Below are 18052 nucleotides of genomic sequence, written 5' to 3'. Positions count from 1 at the left end.
AGAAGATTACGGTATCTAAAACTCGTATGAAGATGGTTAAGAGATAACGTTTTGCAATGTAGAATCCAAATATTACGATAGTACGATATATCAAGCCATTAAAAATAAAAAAAGTATGATAAAAAACAGTTTAAATATATAAATACCAAGTCACAGTTACAATTACAAACACACATAATGTCTGCTAAAAGTCAATGCGGTAAATATTACAAATACACATAATGATCTGTTAAAATTACAAATACACATCCAGGTCTGATACAAACTCAACGCGGCAAATATTACACATGAGCAAACAACGTTCAAATAAAATTACAACTAAACGATGCCTGATATTGTAGTAGCACTCGATCGGCGACGTCTCCCACTCCTTGATGCAACCGGAGGTCTTCCATCTGTAGCATCACCTGTAGGGCCAACTTCAGCAGAATTAGGCCCAGCATCATTGTTTGGACAACGTTTATACGTGTGTTCACTCTGGTTACATGCACTGCAGCGCTGTATCCTCGGACGGAGCTCTGACTCATCCATGTCATTACGAATACGTCGTGTTTGACAGCGCCCTCTCTTAACCCGAGCTGTTCTCGGATCTGAAATATAGATCACAGGATTCGCTATCTCAGTGAACAATCCAACCATACGGAACCCATAGATCTCATACTGCCAGGTGCTGGCAATTGTCTCCTTTCTGAAGTAATGGGAAACATATATATCGACAGGATGTCCAATATCCATACAAGCAGCCATTACATGAGAATAAGGTATGTGCAGCAACTTTGGCCTCATGCATGAGCAACACAAGTACCATCAAATTTGATGATGCACTCCTTTACAGGAGTTTGACGTCTCATGCCATGTCGAGCTCTGTCTTTGGGAGCTACCTCAAACTTGAGCTCCTGTGTACCACATTGCCGTACGTGGTGTAGCTGGGCGCTAGCTGCCTTCTTGGTCATATAATCTGTCATCATGCTCCCAAAATATCTATCAGGATCTTGCATGTATGCCTGATTTTTAGTGAACCGATCCCTAAAGTAATCGGTACATCCGTGAATGATGAATTCCACAATTGCAACCAGTGGAAGCCCACAAACACCTCGCATCACCCAATTGTGAACCTCGGCGAAGTTGGTGGTCATTATGCCGTACCTTGCACCATCGGTATCGCAAAGCAACGCCCACTTTTCTTTCGGTTCATTCTCAATCCATTCAGAAAAGGTTTTCACCGCTGACCTAGACCTTCTGCGAGTACGTGCAGTATCTGTTGGCAAAGGACACAAAGCCTCTACTTCATCCTGTGCAGTTCTGGTTTTTACTGAGCCCTCGCTTCTTTTCTTCCTGATCAGTTCATCAAGTTTCTGCCACTGCTTGTTAAATTTTTGTTGATTTGTTTCCTTGCATAGCCTCTTGAATATATCCATAAGGTGCTTGTTCTTAAATTGCCTGAAAAAGTTTGCACCGATGTGTCTCATGCACCACCTACTGCGAACATTACGCCACTCGGGTGGCTCTCCGGTCTCTACACACCCCTCCTGCAAATCTAGTAATGCCCTTAGTATGCCGGCGTGATGATCATGTAACAGGCACACATCTTCCCTATCCCGAACGACTGCAAGCTTAACCCATTTCAGGAACCAGTACCAACTGTCTGTATTCTCACTCTCAACAAAAGCAAAAGCAACCGGAAGCAATTGATTGTTTCCAGCCACTATAATAGCTGTCAGCATTTGCAATCTATACTTTCCTGTGAGAAAGGTCCCATCGATGCACAGGAGCGGCCAGCAGTGTTGGAATGCGTTAATGCATGGACCCAAGCTGAAAAAGGCCCGCTGCAATACGAAGGGCGGACCTTGTCCTCTGTCTAGACTTTTCAGGTTATAATAGCTTCCAGAATTTCTCTGACAAATAACGGCCAACAATCGAGAAATATTATCATATGCAGCCTCGAATGTCCCAAACCTCATCTCGAACACCTTCTATTTTGCACTTCACGCCTTGGCGTACGAGATGGTATACTTGTACTTCTCCTGAATATGCCTGATAATAATAGACTTTGGTTCAAATGACAGGTTGTCTACTATCATCCTGTACATCTCGTTTGCAATGTATTGCGATGTAAGGTTGCGATGGGACTTCTGCACGCCCGGCAAATGACAAGTGTGCTGAGTGACAATTGAGCATTCCCAATAATCTTTCCATTTGCCCTTATAGGCATGCACCCGTCACGGACAGCCCTCCTTCACACATACCACATCGTACTTACGAGACTTGCACTCGACTGTTTTGAACTCTCGCATAAGAGAGAGACCAACACTTAACAGCTTCCTTCACCTCATCAATTGAGTGGTACCTCGCACCCTGAACAACTTCGTTCTCCCTGCAATCCCAAAGCACGCTGGATCCCTCATCTACGATAAGATGACTGAAGTCGTTGCTTATCCATTCTTTGGGCACATCCTCGTCATCATCAGATGAATCGGTATTCATTGCTTCATCCAATTCACGTTCTTCGTCTTGCAGCTGTTCAACAATAAGAGGTATGTTCTCCCCCTCATCAGCCACGCATTGAGGTGCTGTGGTGCCACCTGCCTCAATGTTTGGCTTCTCAACTTCTTCATCAATATTTTCATCCCCCGGAGCAGCTTCGATGTTTATCAAAGGCTTCTGGTGCACACTGACAAGGAGTACCAGTGGCCATTGCCAATGACTTGCATTTTGCAGATAAGTTAACCAGTCCTCGTTGCTTGCAAGTGGCATCAGCTCCCAGATCAAAGCGTGAGTGGTACAATTTATGACGCACTGAACACTCACAGTGTGTCTCCTGATTAATCCTTAATCCGCTCATTAACCAGTTGCATAGGGATTCAACTGTTCTCTCGTGGGGTCTGGTAATTTCTCTGACTACACAGTTGAATTCACTTAAATCTACCCCATTCGATCCATAAATCACATTCGGAAGACATATCTATCAATCACTAATAAACTAGTTATACTACATATTAATACACAACGATCCTAAGTTTCAGCGATTCTCAGATTATATTTTCTACATTCAGAATATAAATTATACTAAAAATAATTAAAAATACTAAAAACTATTCAAGATATAACTACCTAAAAAATATTTTTTAGATTATAGTTATTTTTAAGTAATTATACAGCCTGCCTGGCTCACCCTTTAATTTGGATCTGGCCATAAGATGAGGTGATATGGTTAACCAAGATGAGGAAATAAGAGCTACGGCCTGAACAGGAAAGCTTGTCTTCCAAGTTTGCTCTATGGATAAGCTTTGCGACAGCCACTAAACTGCAAGTAAGCTCTCTGTCCCCATCCAGCTAGCAACTTGTTTATTATCTCAACATACAACTAAGGCATAAGCAACTATATTGTTATGGATCTCTAGATTACTGTGTTGATAATTATATTTGGATTAAACGTGTATTGATATTTGTGTGCATATGTACTTTAACCTAATAGGTTATAAATATCAATCATAACCTGAATAGCAGAGCTCTTGGGATTTAATATAGAATTATGAATTTTTTTCATTGTACTGACTCCTATCTTTTATTTTTAATCTCACCTTTTGTGACAGAGACTCTTGCCATTGCTTTTTAAATGGAATAGTTGTCTATGTGCAGAATTTTGTCAACGAGAAGAAAAAAGAATTTAGCCTTAGAGAGTGGGACATTGCTTCAACCTTTAACGATGAATGTGTGAAATTAGCTCAAATATGTATAATGTCAATAATAATATTTTCATTAGAATCTAACGGCTACTTGCAATTTTTTTCTTGTTTGTCAAGTGTCAACTCGAACATATGAAGTTTCTCAAGACAACTAATTCTATATAAGGGCAAGGTTTTGCGGATGAATGCACAGATGGCTGGACAATGCAACATGACTTCTTGATCAGAAAATATTGGTTATAGTCGTAAAATAATATCATAGCTACATCACATGCAGAGACATAAAATAGAGTTGATTGGGTTTAGATATCCTAATGTTCCTTGCTTTGTTTATTTTATAGACTATGGTATAGAATTAGCTATTGTCGTGTGCTATATTCACTATCCTTTAGCGCTGTGCGCTGAAAATATTTTGCCACTCGTAGCAATGCAGGGATACGGATCTAGCGAACATAAAAAGTCTGTAGCATACAGTCTCCAGCTAGCGTAAAAAACCCAAATCTATGGCTGAGATAGTCCCAATGAGTAACCTTGAAAACTCCATATTGTTCTAGGGAAAGGGGGAGAACGGTAAACAAAAAGAAATGCCCCTCCTACAGGCTACAAGCTACAAGAAGAGGAACAACAAGCACACGTATACTTTTAAAAATAAATTAGGTACTAGTGTACTACTCTATTTTAGGTGTTTAATAGGAACCAAAACGCTGCCAAAATTCAGATATTTTAGATGGAGAAGACGGTGTGATATTTTCCAACCAAGAAATGAACGGTGACAGAGTAATTAACATGCAGGTTACTTTATCACATTCATTAGGACTCATAAAAGCGCGCGCTACCGTTAACTCGTAAGGACGCTTCTCCTCGTCCTTGGCACGTATCACGACGGCGCCGCGGCCTCCACGTCGCCGCCACCGCTGCTGTCCGCTCCAGCGTCCCGCCGGCGCGCCCGCCTGCTTTTCGCCGCCGCCCTGCGCCTCCTCCTCCGCCGGAGCGCGGCGACCGTGTCGGTGAAGGCGCGGAGGATGTCCCCGTGCACCGCGCGGTCGTTGAGGCGGAGGTAGCAGAAGAGCAGCTCCTCCATGAAGTCCCAGTCCACCGCCGGCGTCGCGGCACCGCCCGCGGCGTCGTCCACCATCTCCCGCATGGACCGCCGGAAGTCCTCGTACGGCGCCGCGGAGAACGTCACCACCGCGACGCCCGCGCCGCCGACCACCGCCTTGCTGGTCACTGCGGCAGCCGCCGGCGCCGGCGCCACGCGCTCCCTGCTGCCGTCGCTGCTGTAATGATCCTGCGCCGACGACGAGGCGCTCTCGTTGGCGACAACGGCAGCCGTCGTGCTGCCGATCCGGAGTGACCGGAAGTTGACAGCGAGGGCGTCCCCGCGGCCGTCGTCGTGCTCGTGGCGACGGGCGGAGGCGAAGGAGTGGGTCCGGGGGTGGTGCATGCACCCGGAGAGGAACGAGGCGGCGGCGGAGGACGACGGCGTCGGCGGCGGCTCGGAGCCGCCCGCGCTTGGTGCCTGGTGGCCGCGGCGGGCGTGGAGCTTCTTGAGGGCTCTGGACAGGCGCAGGAACGACCTGTGGAGCCTCACGGGCTTCTTGCATGCCGCAGCCTGCTGCTTGGTGCGGCTCTCCTCGGCCATGGCATCCTCCTCCTCCATCGATGATCCCTTGAACTCTGTCTCCGTGGATCTGATGTTCGATAGAGAGGAGAGGAGAGAGCCTACATTTATGTGCACGGCACGGGAGAGAGAGTTACTCCATGGATGTAAGGTGCGCTAGGTAGGGGACGAGAGGATTTCAACTTTAGTAGGTTGACCTTTGATGGATTCTCCCTGCTCCAGAGTACTTTTCTCTCTTTTTCATACCAGGACAATCCGCCCGCACACACACGCTGCAAGCTGCATGATGATGCTTCGACGTGGCTGCGTATCCATCGTGGTGATGCTCGCGCGACTCTGTCAGAACACGTGTGCCGCTTGGAATGTCTGTAGTAGCAGTTGATTGGTAATGCTAGCCGTTGATGATCAAGAGCACACAGCACGCATGCCGTTGTCGCAAAAGGATCCACACCCCTAAAACGAAAATGTGCGAAGGGTCCCAAAGGGGGGAACAATTTCTCTCGATTTCCATGTCCCTGTGTGAAAATTTCTGCATTCAGAAAGGCCTTCGTTTACAGTCCATGGCGGTACACACCAAAACAGATCATCTTGGTTGCCAGCGAAGTTCACAGAGAATGCACATCATCAAGCTTTGGCATCCACTCGCATCAAATGGAATACGAGCACTACAAAGTAGCCATTTTCACCTCTCTATTTGACTCTCTAAAGATTCCTCTCCTACTAAGTTGTTTACTGCTTACTCCAACAGACTCTTCATTTTCCACTCTTTAAATCCCAACGGCTCCTTCAATTCTCCCCCTCCACACGTACTGACGCATGACCGCGTCATCCCCTTCTTTACCTTCCCCGCCCTCACCCTTCTCCTATCAATTCCCCTCCACCCCGGCTTCACGCTCTCCCTCTCCCCCCCCCTCCGCGACGGCGGCCGGCCCCTCCCTCCCCTTCCTGCCCCGGCCTCCCATCTCCTCACCCCTCCGCTCGCCCCTCACCTCATGCCTGTGGTGAGGAGCAGTGGCGGCCTGGCGGGGCAAGGTGCGGCGGTGGCATCCATTAGGGGCGAGGCGCGGTGGTGGTGTCTATTGGCAGGCCAGCACGAGGAGCTCCAGGTACGCCTCCCCCCTCCTCCTCAGCCGGCCCCTTCCTCTCCTCCTGCGCTTGCGCCCGGCGCCTGCCACCGGCTCTCCTCCTTGCCGGCCATTCCCGCATCCGCCAGCCAGTGAGGCCCACACTTGGCAAGCCAGTTTGGCTAGCACCACTAGCTCGTCAAGGTTGGCTGGATGGAGGTCCAATTTGGAGAGCCGGATAGGATGGCGAGAAGGATGGAGAGCCTGTTGGAGGCCGATTTAGCTTGGCGAGCCATCATTTAGCTACTCTCTTGGAGATGCTCTTGGACAACATCTCTTCTTTCAAATGATCGGATCAGCTGCAATTCTTCCCAAAAACAGAGTGAAACACAAAATTCAAAAAGCTCGTCGCACATGAATGGCTCGCTCGACGCTCGGCCAGTAGCCTTTCATAGCCAGCCAGTGGCACAAGACTGACCGCACAAAGCACACACCAAGAGCACGGTGTATGCGTGGCTAGGCCAGTAGCCCGCTAGAGGCACGAGGCTGACACCACCGAGACTCCAGGCCTCCAGGCCTGGTGGTGTCTACCTGTCAGTGACTCACTTTTTGCGCCGAATTTCAGCGCAGCTTCCCTCAAGCAGCACCGATCGAATGAGACCCCAGTTTGAGGTTGGCACTGAATCTTTTGCATCCAAGTTTCCGCACAAAAGGAGCAGCAGTAGGCTATGGACGAGGCACTGCTCTCTGCAGTCTGCACCCAATTTTTTGCACAAAGATCTGATGAACCTCTGGTCAGGATCAAACGGCAGATCCAAGCTCAGATGCGGCTGCCAGCACGACGACACAAGTGTTGCGGAAATAAAAAATTCACTCAGAATGAAAATTAATACTCAGCCTACAACATCAACTAACTCACACACATATCATACACACGGTATACCATATATATCATCACCAGGAACACGGATTCTGGGTACCTGCTGCTTGCTTCTCGACCGGAACTCAGAATGCATCCCTCCCAAGGTGATACCTGCTCCTGTGGCCGGCCAGGAGCGGCCGGGAGAGCACCGGGAGCCCCCACGGCGACATGAAGATGACGACGGCGGGGCACACGTCGACCTCCGTCGCGCCGCCGGCGCGCCGGATCTTGGCGGAGAGCTCGGCCACCTTCCTCGGGATCAGGGCCGAGGTGATCCTGCCCCACCTCAGCTTCTTGGCACGGAACAGGCAGGGGGGAGACGAGGCCGCCTTACCGTTCAGCGCCGCCGGCAGCCACCGCCACCGGGGCCTCGGGGCGGCCCCGTCGTCGCCCCGGCGCTCCAGCCGCTGGTACTGGAACAGGCTGCCGCCGCCGCCGCCGCCGCCGCCGCCGCCGGTGTCCTGGAAGAAGCCCATCATGGCAGCTCCACTGCGAAAGCTGCAAGGCAGGAGATATAGACACTACGAGGAGGGCGTACACGCAGATCACAAGGACTAAAACAGTAGGCACATGGAATGAGACCGGCCCACCCCCGAAAGCTGTACCATGTTGAAGGATTAGCAGCGCTGAAACGTGGAGATAGGGACAAAGCTTGCCCTAATGCCTGATTCCTCGCATCACATGGGGCTATGGGCATCCTTTCACATCCATGTCCCTACCCCATTGACACCTCTCGCTGTCAGTCTCGGTGTTGTTTGGGTGCATGACATCTCGAGTGTTTACTGGGGGAAAAACATTCCTCTTGGCTGCCATGAGTCCCTCCTTGGCCCCATGCCAGCAAGCATGGCGTATCATTTCGGATGGAAAGCTGCTGGAAGGGTGAAGCATCCGGGGTAGAATTTTGTCATGGCACCCTTTTTTTTGACTTGTCAGGTGTTACTCAATCAGTTGTGTCTGCCATTGGAACTCGCAGGAATCTTGGCAATGATGCTGAATGGAAAGTGAAGCTTTTGTTCTAGGAAGGGGATACTTTTGTTGGAGGAAAATATACGAGAGAATTTGGGAGATCATGGATAATTCATGTGTAAAGGAAGGGCAACACGAGTTTTAAAAACATGATCTGGAAGTACAGCAATTTCTTGAGTCTTCAAGATTAGAAGCAGTGACTTCTGTTCATAATCATATAGAAAATTCCAAACGAAAAGATTGACTTTTGAAACAGTCAAAGGTACATTAGCATTTAGCAGAATCAGGGAACTCCTAGACCAAGGATTCCCTCTACCAATATGCATGGAGACCAATACATGTTTTCAGTTTCTCCTACAATCGCAAGGGCAGTGCTAATCTATTTGAACGAGAATTTCCAAACCTCCCTAACATTGGATGATCCATCAGCAACATCATTGAGCCGCTCAGTTTGCATAGTGCCTAAAGAACAACCAAAAGTTAGTAAAAATAATGCTTCAATATCACACGCGTCCAGAGAAATTGTTCATAGTCTACAGTTATGTTCCCATCAATACAAAGATAGTACCATCTATTGTTATGGAACGTAAAATATCATATTAAGCATTTATAATCTACATTTTAGAACTATAGATGTAGAACACATGTTGATACCATTCACTGGGAGTAGAAAAAGAAAAAAGAAAAGAAAAATTTACCCCCCTCTCTTCAACAACATATATGTCGCATTGGACAGACAAGATAATAAGTAATGAAAACATCATTTGTAGTAAAATGTTAATAAAAGTACCTTCTCTTATACTGTAAAAGTACATAGCATAACAAATCTAGCTGATTAAATATCACTATTTCCTTGTCACCAATCTCAAAGTTGAAGAAGTTTGATGATTTCAAAATCCTAAAATGCCGTATATTTCTAAAGTGACACATGTAGAAGAAAGAGAAAACAAAACATAAACGATCACCATGTAGCAGGCAGATATCATTTCCCAATCGTGTTTTTTCACAAGTTTACAAAACAAGCATTTGATCCTACTGGAAGAAAAGCTATGGTGTGCACGAATAAAAATCATGCAGATTAACAGTTCTATACAGGAAGAACAGACAACTTACCATCTTCTTCAATCAAGCGTAGGAACGGTCTTGTGCCACCACCCACTCCAAAGTAATGCTTCTTCCCTGCCATGTAAACCACACCCCCAGGGTAGCGCAAGCACTGCAAAAGGCTTTCAGTGTGTAAGAAAGACAATATTCTGCAACCTCTTTAATCTGGAAGAAAGAATATTCAGTAAAATGAAAATTTTGAATGTTGACCTTCTTGATAAGCCTGTAGAGATTTGGAAGAGAAGATAACGCGTAAACAGTCTCAGCCATCAGGATGATATCATAACCATTATATGTTTTGTCTTCTGTAACACCACTGGTTGTTTTGTCTTGCTCAGCATCCCCACAAAGAAGCAGCTTATCCATTTCACTCCAATCGCCAGCAAAGAAACCAACACTCCTAGATGTACATGTTCCTTCAGGTGACTCCTTGAAAAGATTGACTTTTACATTTGGTATGGTCAGGCACTTAAGCACCTCAGCATTGAAATCTTGAAAATGAATCAGACCAGCACCCTGATAGTTCGAGGTTTGAAAAAACAATATATATGAGGAATTATTTCAAAATGCCAGAAAAGAAAGGATTAAGAGCAATACCTTAAGACCTGCAAAAATGCCAGGGAGGCCATGTCCACATCCAAGCTAAAGAATCAGAGGAAAATAGCTGATGTAAGTAGCATGCTCCACACGTTTCCTACTTTACAACTGTTTGTTTGAATAATTCTGTTAAGAGTTTCAGTCACTTGGACATTCTAATGCAGATTATGATCCCAGGTTCATTTGCTGAGTACATATACAGAATAGAGGAAGGTTACACCAACAATAACTAGAGTAATTTCAGCAGAAAAAAGAATTGAATCAATAAGGGGCCATGCACAAACATGACACCTGAGAGCAAGCATCGCACCTCTAATACATGTTTGCCTTCTAGAAGCAATCTACCTTCTTTGATATCAGAATTTAGGGTATTCACCAAGTCTAACGAACCTTCCCACAACTTCAGCCCACCTGGTGCCAATGGTTTTGCTCAACTTCGCAGGGCCAAATAAATACAAATATGTTGTAAAGAACAAACTTTGTTCAATCTTCACCTTCATATTTTCCTGGGACCAAATCAGAGTCTTTGACCCCAAAAACATCAGATGTACTCACTCTCCCCTGGTAATATTGAGAAAGAAAACTTGTTTAGTTTAGCATCATCACAAGGGGATATGAATGACCAGTGGTGTACACAGGCATGGACACCGTTTAATGCAACTGAATGAAATTCAAAATTTTATAAAACAAAGTGTCTAAAAAATATCATATTCAATCTTAATCTATATCAACACCAGATAAGCAACCATAATCATATTCCACATCTTAGTCCCTGTGTTGCTTGCTGTTGCCCACTAACGATGCAGTTGCTAGCCACTCATGCCCAAACAATGATAGCTGCAGTGATTACTAGTGGTCATATACTGGACTCCCCTTTGGCCCCCTGATTCACAAACCAGGCTGAGAATAACCCATGGGATATGGTATAAGAGCAAAATCTTGTCGAACAGCAGTAATAAACTTAACATCATAGTTGCTGTACTGTGTTTATGTGCAATCAGGGGTTTGGTCAGGCAACTATTCCAGTTTTAAAAATTGTCTTTCTTCTTTCTTTGGTTTAGGGGAAAAGCGAAGGAGGGAAAATGAATGTTTGAAGTAAAAGAGATAAACTTGCTAATAATAGTAGTGTTTGACTTCCTTTTGTTTGGATTCACTCTCTGTCATTTGTCTTCAAACATGTACGGCATATACAGAAATAAGTTTGAACATGATATCTTAGGTAGAGTAAATTAGAAAATACATACAGAAATATTCCATTGATGTATTTGTTAGCCCGTGATAACTTCCTTTGCAGCATAGCACAGTTCAGGATTACATAGTGACAGAAGCATTTCCACAAACACAAAGCAAGCAAGCGAGCAAGCACATTTGCAACCGCACCTTGTAGATTGTCAGGGAGTCATCGACCACCACAGGCTCCAAGCTAGCTGACGCAACAGGCGACTCCTGCAAGATCGAACTTTCAATGCTATAACTAAAAAAAAATAAAAAGAGCACAGAAACAGAGCGGAAAAGAGATGGAGATGAGAAGGTACCTCGGAGAGCTGGACCTCGACGGCCGGCGGCGGGGGCGGCGGAGGAGCGCCAGAGCCGAAGCCGAAGGAGGAGCTGCCGGGGTTGGAGAAGGAAAAGAGAGGGGAGGCGAAGGTGGGGGCGCTGGTGGTCGTGTTCTTGGCAGCCTCCGTGTTCTCCATTGCAACAGCTGGGGACCTGCCGACCTGCCGCGGCGGAGCCGGCGGCAAAGAAGAGCAGGCGGAGGTGAAGGCTTAGGGAATCGGGGCGGATGGACGTAGATGCACGAGAGATGGCGGAGGAGCGGGAAGGCCACGCGAGGGCGGATGGCGGCGGGGGAGAAGACGGCGGGAAGGATGCCGACGACGGCGTGGCCTGTCTCCGGCTGTCAGTTGGATTGGGCCGGAAAGGTTTCGGCTCCGTCGAGATTTTACACGGCGTGGCCCATCGAAACAACATACGTTTTGTCAATTTAAAATCCATTGCCATACGGTACAAAGAGTTTAAAAACTTGAAAGCTCAACAAACTAACTAACTACAAGTACAAGTAAAAATTTATTTATTTTTGCACTGCTTGCATTGAGCGAAGAATAACAGCCCAAGATGTGTTTCCATGAGAAGTCAACTTTCGTGGTATCTTAACATTTTTTTTCCTTGGATCAAATAGTCAGTTACCTATTGTTTAGCTTTTATTCGGGTTAATAGGCTATTTGAACAGGTTAAATGGTCATTAAATGAGCAAACCATGTGATTAAATGAATACGGTGATTTTTACTCCTCATGTCCAAGATTACGTTAGCTATCATGTAGTATCATTACAGCGTGTAAACGAGCTATACGATTGCTACTTTACTTGATTCCTCCTCTATTTTTTTTCTTTTTAGCTATCATGTAGTATCATTACAGCGTGTAAACGAGCTATACGATTGCTACTTTACTTGATTCCTCCTCTATTTTTTTTTTCTTTTTAGCATTTTAAACAGAGATTACTGACTTTGTTACTGTTCCATATCAACTTGGCATGCAGAGGTCAGTGATCGTGATAAATCTATTATGTCTGCTTTAAGAGAGCTTACTTCTCCACGTTAGTGGACTCATAGTCAAATGGTGAATATTATTTTAAAGGTAAAATAGATATTTTGACCCTTCGACTTACCCCTCAACTTTTAAATTAGCCAATATAGTCCCTTAAATTTTATTTTTAAAGTCAGACTCATCCTTATGCTAGTATTATACTCTATAATAACATGAGATAAATGTAAAAATTTATTTTTACCCTTGGTTTCTTTCCCCTCCTCAATTTCCATTGTTTGTGTCACCGTTGGCTCAACTTTCCACAATATTTTGTATAGTGGTACATAATTATGCAATAAGTAGTTTTAGTTTTACTCTCCATGCGTTCGCAATACAATACGATGCATAGGTAAATAAAATTCTATATTCCAAATTAAACACTTGTGATGTTCAGCTCTTAGAAAGGGAAAGAGCTAAAGGTAAAGAGGACCTTTTACATAAATCTCATATTATTATAAAGTATAATATTAATATAAGGATGGAATTGATCTAAAACTAAAAGTTGAGATACTATATTTACCAATCTAATATATTGGCCAATCTAAAAGTTGAGAGATGAACTTGACCCTCGGCTCAAATTTAAGGACTATAACATCTATTTTACCTTATTCTAAATATCCCTATAAACTCTTGGCATACACATGAAATCAAGTGTAAGGGTGAAATGAGTTAATTCTTTTTGATGAATTAGACGGCAATGGAACCTCTAAATTGAAATGCAAGATATTTGAAAAATCGACATGATCTTCATAATAATATTTTACGTTCTTAAATTAAAAAATTACAAAAACGCATAGATGGTCAACATTCCAATATTTTGACAAGCACAAATTCTAAATCGACTAATAAGACTTAAAATCGGATGGAGAATTTAGAAGCGAACCGGAAAACCTGTATAATTTTGCAGACCTATGCACTCCAACTCCAAGTCTCCAACTCCAACTAATCTATAAAAAAGAAATCCAACTCCAACTTCAACTAGTACATACATGGCACAGGCAGAGGCTCCGATCTAAGAATTGTGATGACTCGTGAGCTACAATCCGGGATCTAAGAACTGTGATGACTCGTGAGCTACAATCCGGGCAGATATTTGCGCCACCGTGGCTATAAAACCTCACTTCCCCAAACCCCTCTGTCCCTCTCGCAAAACCCTAGCTTTTCCTCCTCCCCTGCTTTGCGGCGCGCCACAAGAACACCGGGGGGAGAGAGAGAGAGCCATGGATCGGGGCAAGGACGGCAACCGCGACGCCAACGGCGGCCTGGCGGAGGCGACAGCGTCGCGGCTGAGGTTCGACTCCGACGAGGAGGCGGGGGAGGTGGAGATGGAGGTGGAGGAGAGCCCCGACGCGGAGGGGGAGGAGGAGCAGGCGGCGGCGGAAGTGATTGGCAGCGACAAGACCAGCGCCGACTACTACTTCGACTCCTACTCCCACTTCGGTACGCGCGCCGGCCCCGCTCGATTTCGCCAAGATGCTATTTATTTTACCGCAGATTTGGATGCTATTTCTATTTAATTTGCATCGGAAAAAAATTTGAATCTTGAGATTTGTGCGGAGCAAAGGAAGTGCTAGACTTGTTTGTATCATTGAATGGCTGTAGTGCGGGGGAAAGGATTGGTCTCTGTAGCTTTTAGCTTGAGTGCTGTACTGCGTTCTAAGGAATTGCTAAGTCTGGGCGAAGGTTTTAGTATTTTTTTTTTTGCTTCTGATAGTGAAGCTGCAGATCGTCTTTTGTTTTCGGTGCGGTCTTTTATGTGATCCCATAAGCTAGTACTTAGGCTATTGTTTTTTTGGTCATGTACATAACAGAACAATACGCTATTATTCTTCTGGTCATGTATTATAGAACAAATGGTGAAAGATGACATTTTGATCGGTACTCAGCACACATGAGTTAGAGCTTTGATTAGTTGCTGCATTCAGGAATTGAAAGATTGGTGTTTAGTTAGTTTTGTACTGTGTGCGGCCTTTCAGTGCCTCCCCAGATGATAAATGTTGAAGTGTTGGGAATTTGACTGAAGTTGTTTGTTGGCTAAAAATTAAACCTTTCTTAAGTTGCAATCATTAGTTGAATTTGTATCTTGTTTGTTACTCCCTCCGTTCCATATTGTAGGTCATTTTGGCAAATTTAGATACATAAATTTTGCTATGCATCTAGATATAGACTATGTCTAGATACATAGCAAAAAATATGTATCTAGATTTACCAAAACGACCTACAATTTGGAACGAAGGGAGTACCATGTACCTCACCTGTGGTGAAAATTTGCCCCTAGTACTTGCAATTGTTCAATTGGTGTAAGAATATAGTCCTATCTTCAGTGGCTCCATACTTTGACGCTGTTATTGGGTGGCCAACATGTGTTTACATGTTTGCTGGTCTGTATAATGTGCATAGGAAACCTCTGTGTGTGTATTTTTTTTTCGGGGGGGGGGAATTTCTTCTGTTCAGTTGATCTACAGGGGTGTTTGAAGATTTGTGCAGTAAACACTACTTGTCTCATTGATGTTTTTTTTTGAGGAAACATCATTGGCGCTGGATCTTTTTTGAGGAACAAACACTTGAACTGATTTGCTGTTTTTTTTGTCACCTACTTGTCTCCTTGAGATTTTACTTTCTAAAACTTTTTTTTAGTTCATTTAGCATCAGGTGATATTTATAGCACATTTCCTGTCTCCTTGCGATCCTTTTAAAATGTAATTATTTCTGCTAGCGTTTTCAAATTAACCTTCATGGTTCTGTTTTACTTTGTACCCATGCTTCTCCATTAAACGAAGTGTCAAATTGTACTCATGTTTCCCCTGTTCTTTGTTTTGCAGGTATTCATGAAGTAAGTGATTCTAGAACAAGCCTTGCTTTTGTGGATCGTTTCCCAAGCAGTTGGTTTCTCATTACACAGAAATATTCAGAGAGAAGAGATTTATGCCAATTATTTTTCTCGTACTGACCGCAGGAAATGCTTAAAGATATTGTTCGGACAAAAACGTATCAAAATGTTATCACCCAGAGTAGCTTTCTTATCAAGGACAAAATAGTCCTTGATGTTGGCGCTGGAACTGGGATTCTTTCACTTTTCTGTGCAAAAGCAGGAGCTAAACATGTCTATGCGGTTAGTTGGATGACTTATGCTCATGTTTTCATTTTACTATTATGGTTGTTGATCCCACATGAGCTATTTCAGTGGATACATTATAATCTTTTTTGTATTCAATCTAAACTGTTAACCTAGTTACCATGCAAATATGTGTCCACAGCTATCATAATTTGGGACAATTTATGTCATCTATCCTATTTGCATGTACTTAAGAAGCATGAAAAACACAAAATAGGTTAATCTACTGTCAGCAGCTGCTCGAAATAATTTCTTTCCTGTCAACTAAAAACGCTCAGGTTTCCTCAAATATTGTACTGTTCTGTTTTATTCAGATGCCCATTTCGATAAATGTCTTTATTGTTTACAATATAGGACTCCCTGCACGTGCAGTTTAGGATACGAGAAGTTCTGTAAATTGAGGAAATTATTTTGTTTTACTATGGGCTTATTGACCCGCATTTTTTTTTCCTGTCATCTTGACACTTTGTGAATGTACTTTTAAGTTTTAACTTCAATCATTTTCTTTACTAATATATGTTGATCTGTTCTTACCTGTTTATTTTTCTGTTACTTTGACATCATGTGAATGCAACTTCAATCCTTTTCTTTTACTAATATGTTGATCTGTTTATACTTTACAGATTGAATGTTCCCAGATGGCAGACATGGCAAATGAAATTGTGAAAGCAAATGGATATTCTAATGGTGAATATCTCCTGCCTTTAACTGTACTCTCTTCTATTTATACATACAGTGCTTAGTTGGCTATGAACCATTAACATTGTTTTGCTCTGTGCAGTCATAACTGTAATAAAAGGGAAAGTTGAAGAAATAGAGCTTCCTGTTCCAAAAGTAGATGTTATAATCTCAGAGTGGATGGGTTATTTCCTCCTGTTCGAGAATATGTTGAACACTGTCCTGTATGCACGTGATAAATGGCTTGTAAGTGATCCTTTGTAATTAAAATGTTCAGATTTTTGTTCATAGTAGATTTTGTCTATGTCTAGTTCTGACCTTGTGGACAGTATTTGAACTTTTTGAGATGTGTTTCTTATGTTGTGCTACTGTGATTTTAGACTGATGATGGGGTGGTCCTACCAGACAGAGCCTCTTTGCATCTTACTGCAATCGAAGATGCGGAATATAAGGAAGACAAAATTGAATGTAAGTTCGGCAGTACATGGTGCATAAAACTTGTAAAGCATGTTTTATATTGGAAGTTTCTGGATGTTCTACTTGGTTATTACCTATTAAGTAATAAAAGTTCTATTTAGATCTCTCTTTGATGTTTTTAATCTCTTTTGCAGTTTGGAATAATGTATATGGGTTTGATATGAGCTGCATAAAGAAACAGGCAATGATGGAGCCACTGGTAGATACAGTGGACGCAAATCAGATTGTCACTAACTGCCGGTTACTGAAGGTATTTGCATGACTAATGAAGTTGTATTTGCTTCCCTAATTTTTTGTTCAGCGATATTTGGGCTTAAATCTCTGTGTATTTCAGACAATGGATATCTCCAAAATGACACCTGGGGATGCTTCCTTTACTGTACCATTCAAGCTTACGGCACAGCGGAACGATTATATTCATGCTCTTGTTGCATATTTCGACGTGTCATTCACCAAATGCCATAAGCTGATGGGCTTCTCAACAGGTTTGTTCTTGTCATCTTTACAATGTGTAGTGATGTTCTTTCATTCTAGCAGTTCAGTGAGCACAACCTCATTTTCAAATTAACTCGCAGGCCCGAGATCAAAAGCCACTCACTGGAAGCAAACCGTTCTTTACCTTGAGGATGTAATAACAATCTGTGAGGGGGAAACCCTGACGGGTAGCATGACAGTTGCACCCAATAAAAATAACCCCCGGGACATTGACATTAAGCTCAAGTACTCAATAAATGGGCATAGATGCCAGGTTTCAAGAACACAGTTCTACAAGATGCGGTGACCAAGGTGCAAACGGGAGATGCCCCAGAGCCCCCAAGTTTTGTTTAACCAAGTATCTTGTTTGGCAGAAATGATGCCTTTTTCTCATGGCCATGTATTATTATGCATTGGTTAGTTAGATTCTTTGGAATCTAGCGAAGGTAGAGAGTAGATTAAACTGGCCCGCAGGTGTGAGATTGCTGTAGTGCAAAACTTACAGATTTCCTGGTGGAATTTCTTTCCTGAATGATGTTGGCAGTTGTTGACTTGTATGCATCTAAAGATTGCTGTTGCAGTTTATTGTGATCGAAATATTCTGCCATTGTAGCCCTTGCCCTTTTCATTTTGTTTATGCTCATTATTTCAACTGCTTGAGCGTTCGATATTTTCTGTAAGTGCATCGCGAAACAGATTACAGACTAGCTGTAGATGCATGCAGCCTTGGACAACAGGTTATACTCTTTTACATAATTACAT

At 43.7% G+C, this 18052-nt stretch overlaps 4 protein-coding genes across 4 annotated transcripts; 1 reads left to right on the top strand and 3 right to left on the bottom strand.

The window, feature by feature from the left end:
* Nucleotides 1-4483: 4483 nt before the first annotated feature.
* On the bottom strand, nt 4484-5346 carry LOC112881045 (transcription repressor OFP11-like). Its single transcript, XM_025945753.1, has one exon. It carries the CDS (start codon nt 5344-5346, stop codon nt 4564-4566), a length of 783 nt encoding a protein of 260 aa, XP_025801538.1. The 3' UTR covers nt 4484-4563.
* Nucleotides 5347-7229: 1883 nt separating this feature from the next.
* Nucleotides 7230-8306, bottom strand: LOC112883010. Its single transcript, XM_025948222.1, has one exon. It carries the CDS (start codon nt 7770-7772, stop codon nt 7377-7379), a length of 396 nt encoding a protein of 131 aa, XP_025804007.1. The 5' UTR covers nt 7773-8306; the 3' UTR covers nt 7230-7376.
* A 140-nt stretch (nt 8307-8446) lies between these two features.
* Nucleotides 8447-11886, bottom strand: LOC112879692 (histidine protein methyltransferase 1 homolog). The gene is made up of 8 exons (XM_025944060.1): nt 11496-11886; nt 11341-11406; nt 10455-10521; nt 10271-10371; nt 9961-10005; nt 9574-9879; nt 9373-9475; nt 8447-8721 (listed from the first exon to the last, which is right to left on the bottom strand). Exons 1-8 carry the CDS (start codon nt 11652-11654, stop codon nt 8639-8641), a joined length of 930 nt encoding a protein of 309 aa, XP_025799845.1. The 5' UTR covers nt 11655-11886; the 3' UTR covers nt 8447-8638.
* Nucleotides 11887-13625: 1739 nt separating this feature from the next.
* Nucleotides 13626-17902, top strand: LOC112879850 (probable protein arginine N-methyltransferase 1). Its single transcript, XM_025944265.1, has 9 exons — nt 13626-13986; nt 15369-15379; nt 15503-15658; nt 16285-16348; nt 16443-16585; nt 16720-16807; nt 16951-17066; nt 17151-17301; nt 17392-17902. Exons 1-9 carry the CDS (start codon nt 13767-13769, stop codon nt 17595-17597), a joined length of 1155 nt encoding a protein of 384 aa, XP_025800050.1. The 5' UTR covers nt 13626-13766; the 3' UTR covers nt 17598-17902.
* Nucleotides 17903-18052: the final 150 nt, after the last annotated feature.

Source organism: Panicum hallii, chromosome 2, assembly GCF_002211085.1.
Source record: "Panicum hallii strain FIL2 chromosome 2, PHallii_v3.1, whole genome shotgun sequence".
Taxonomy (NCBI): Eukaryota; Viridiplantae; Streptophyta; class Magnoliopsida; order Poales; family Poaceae; genus Panicum; species Panicum hallii.
This window is presented reverse-complemented; position numbering and strand designations above follow the sequence as displayed.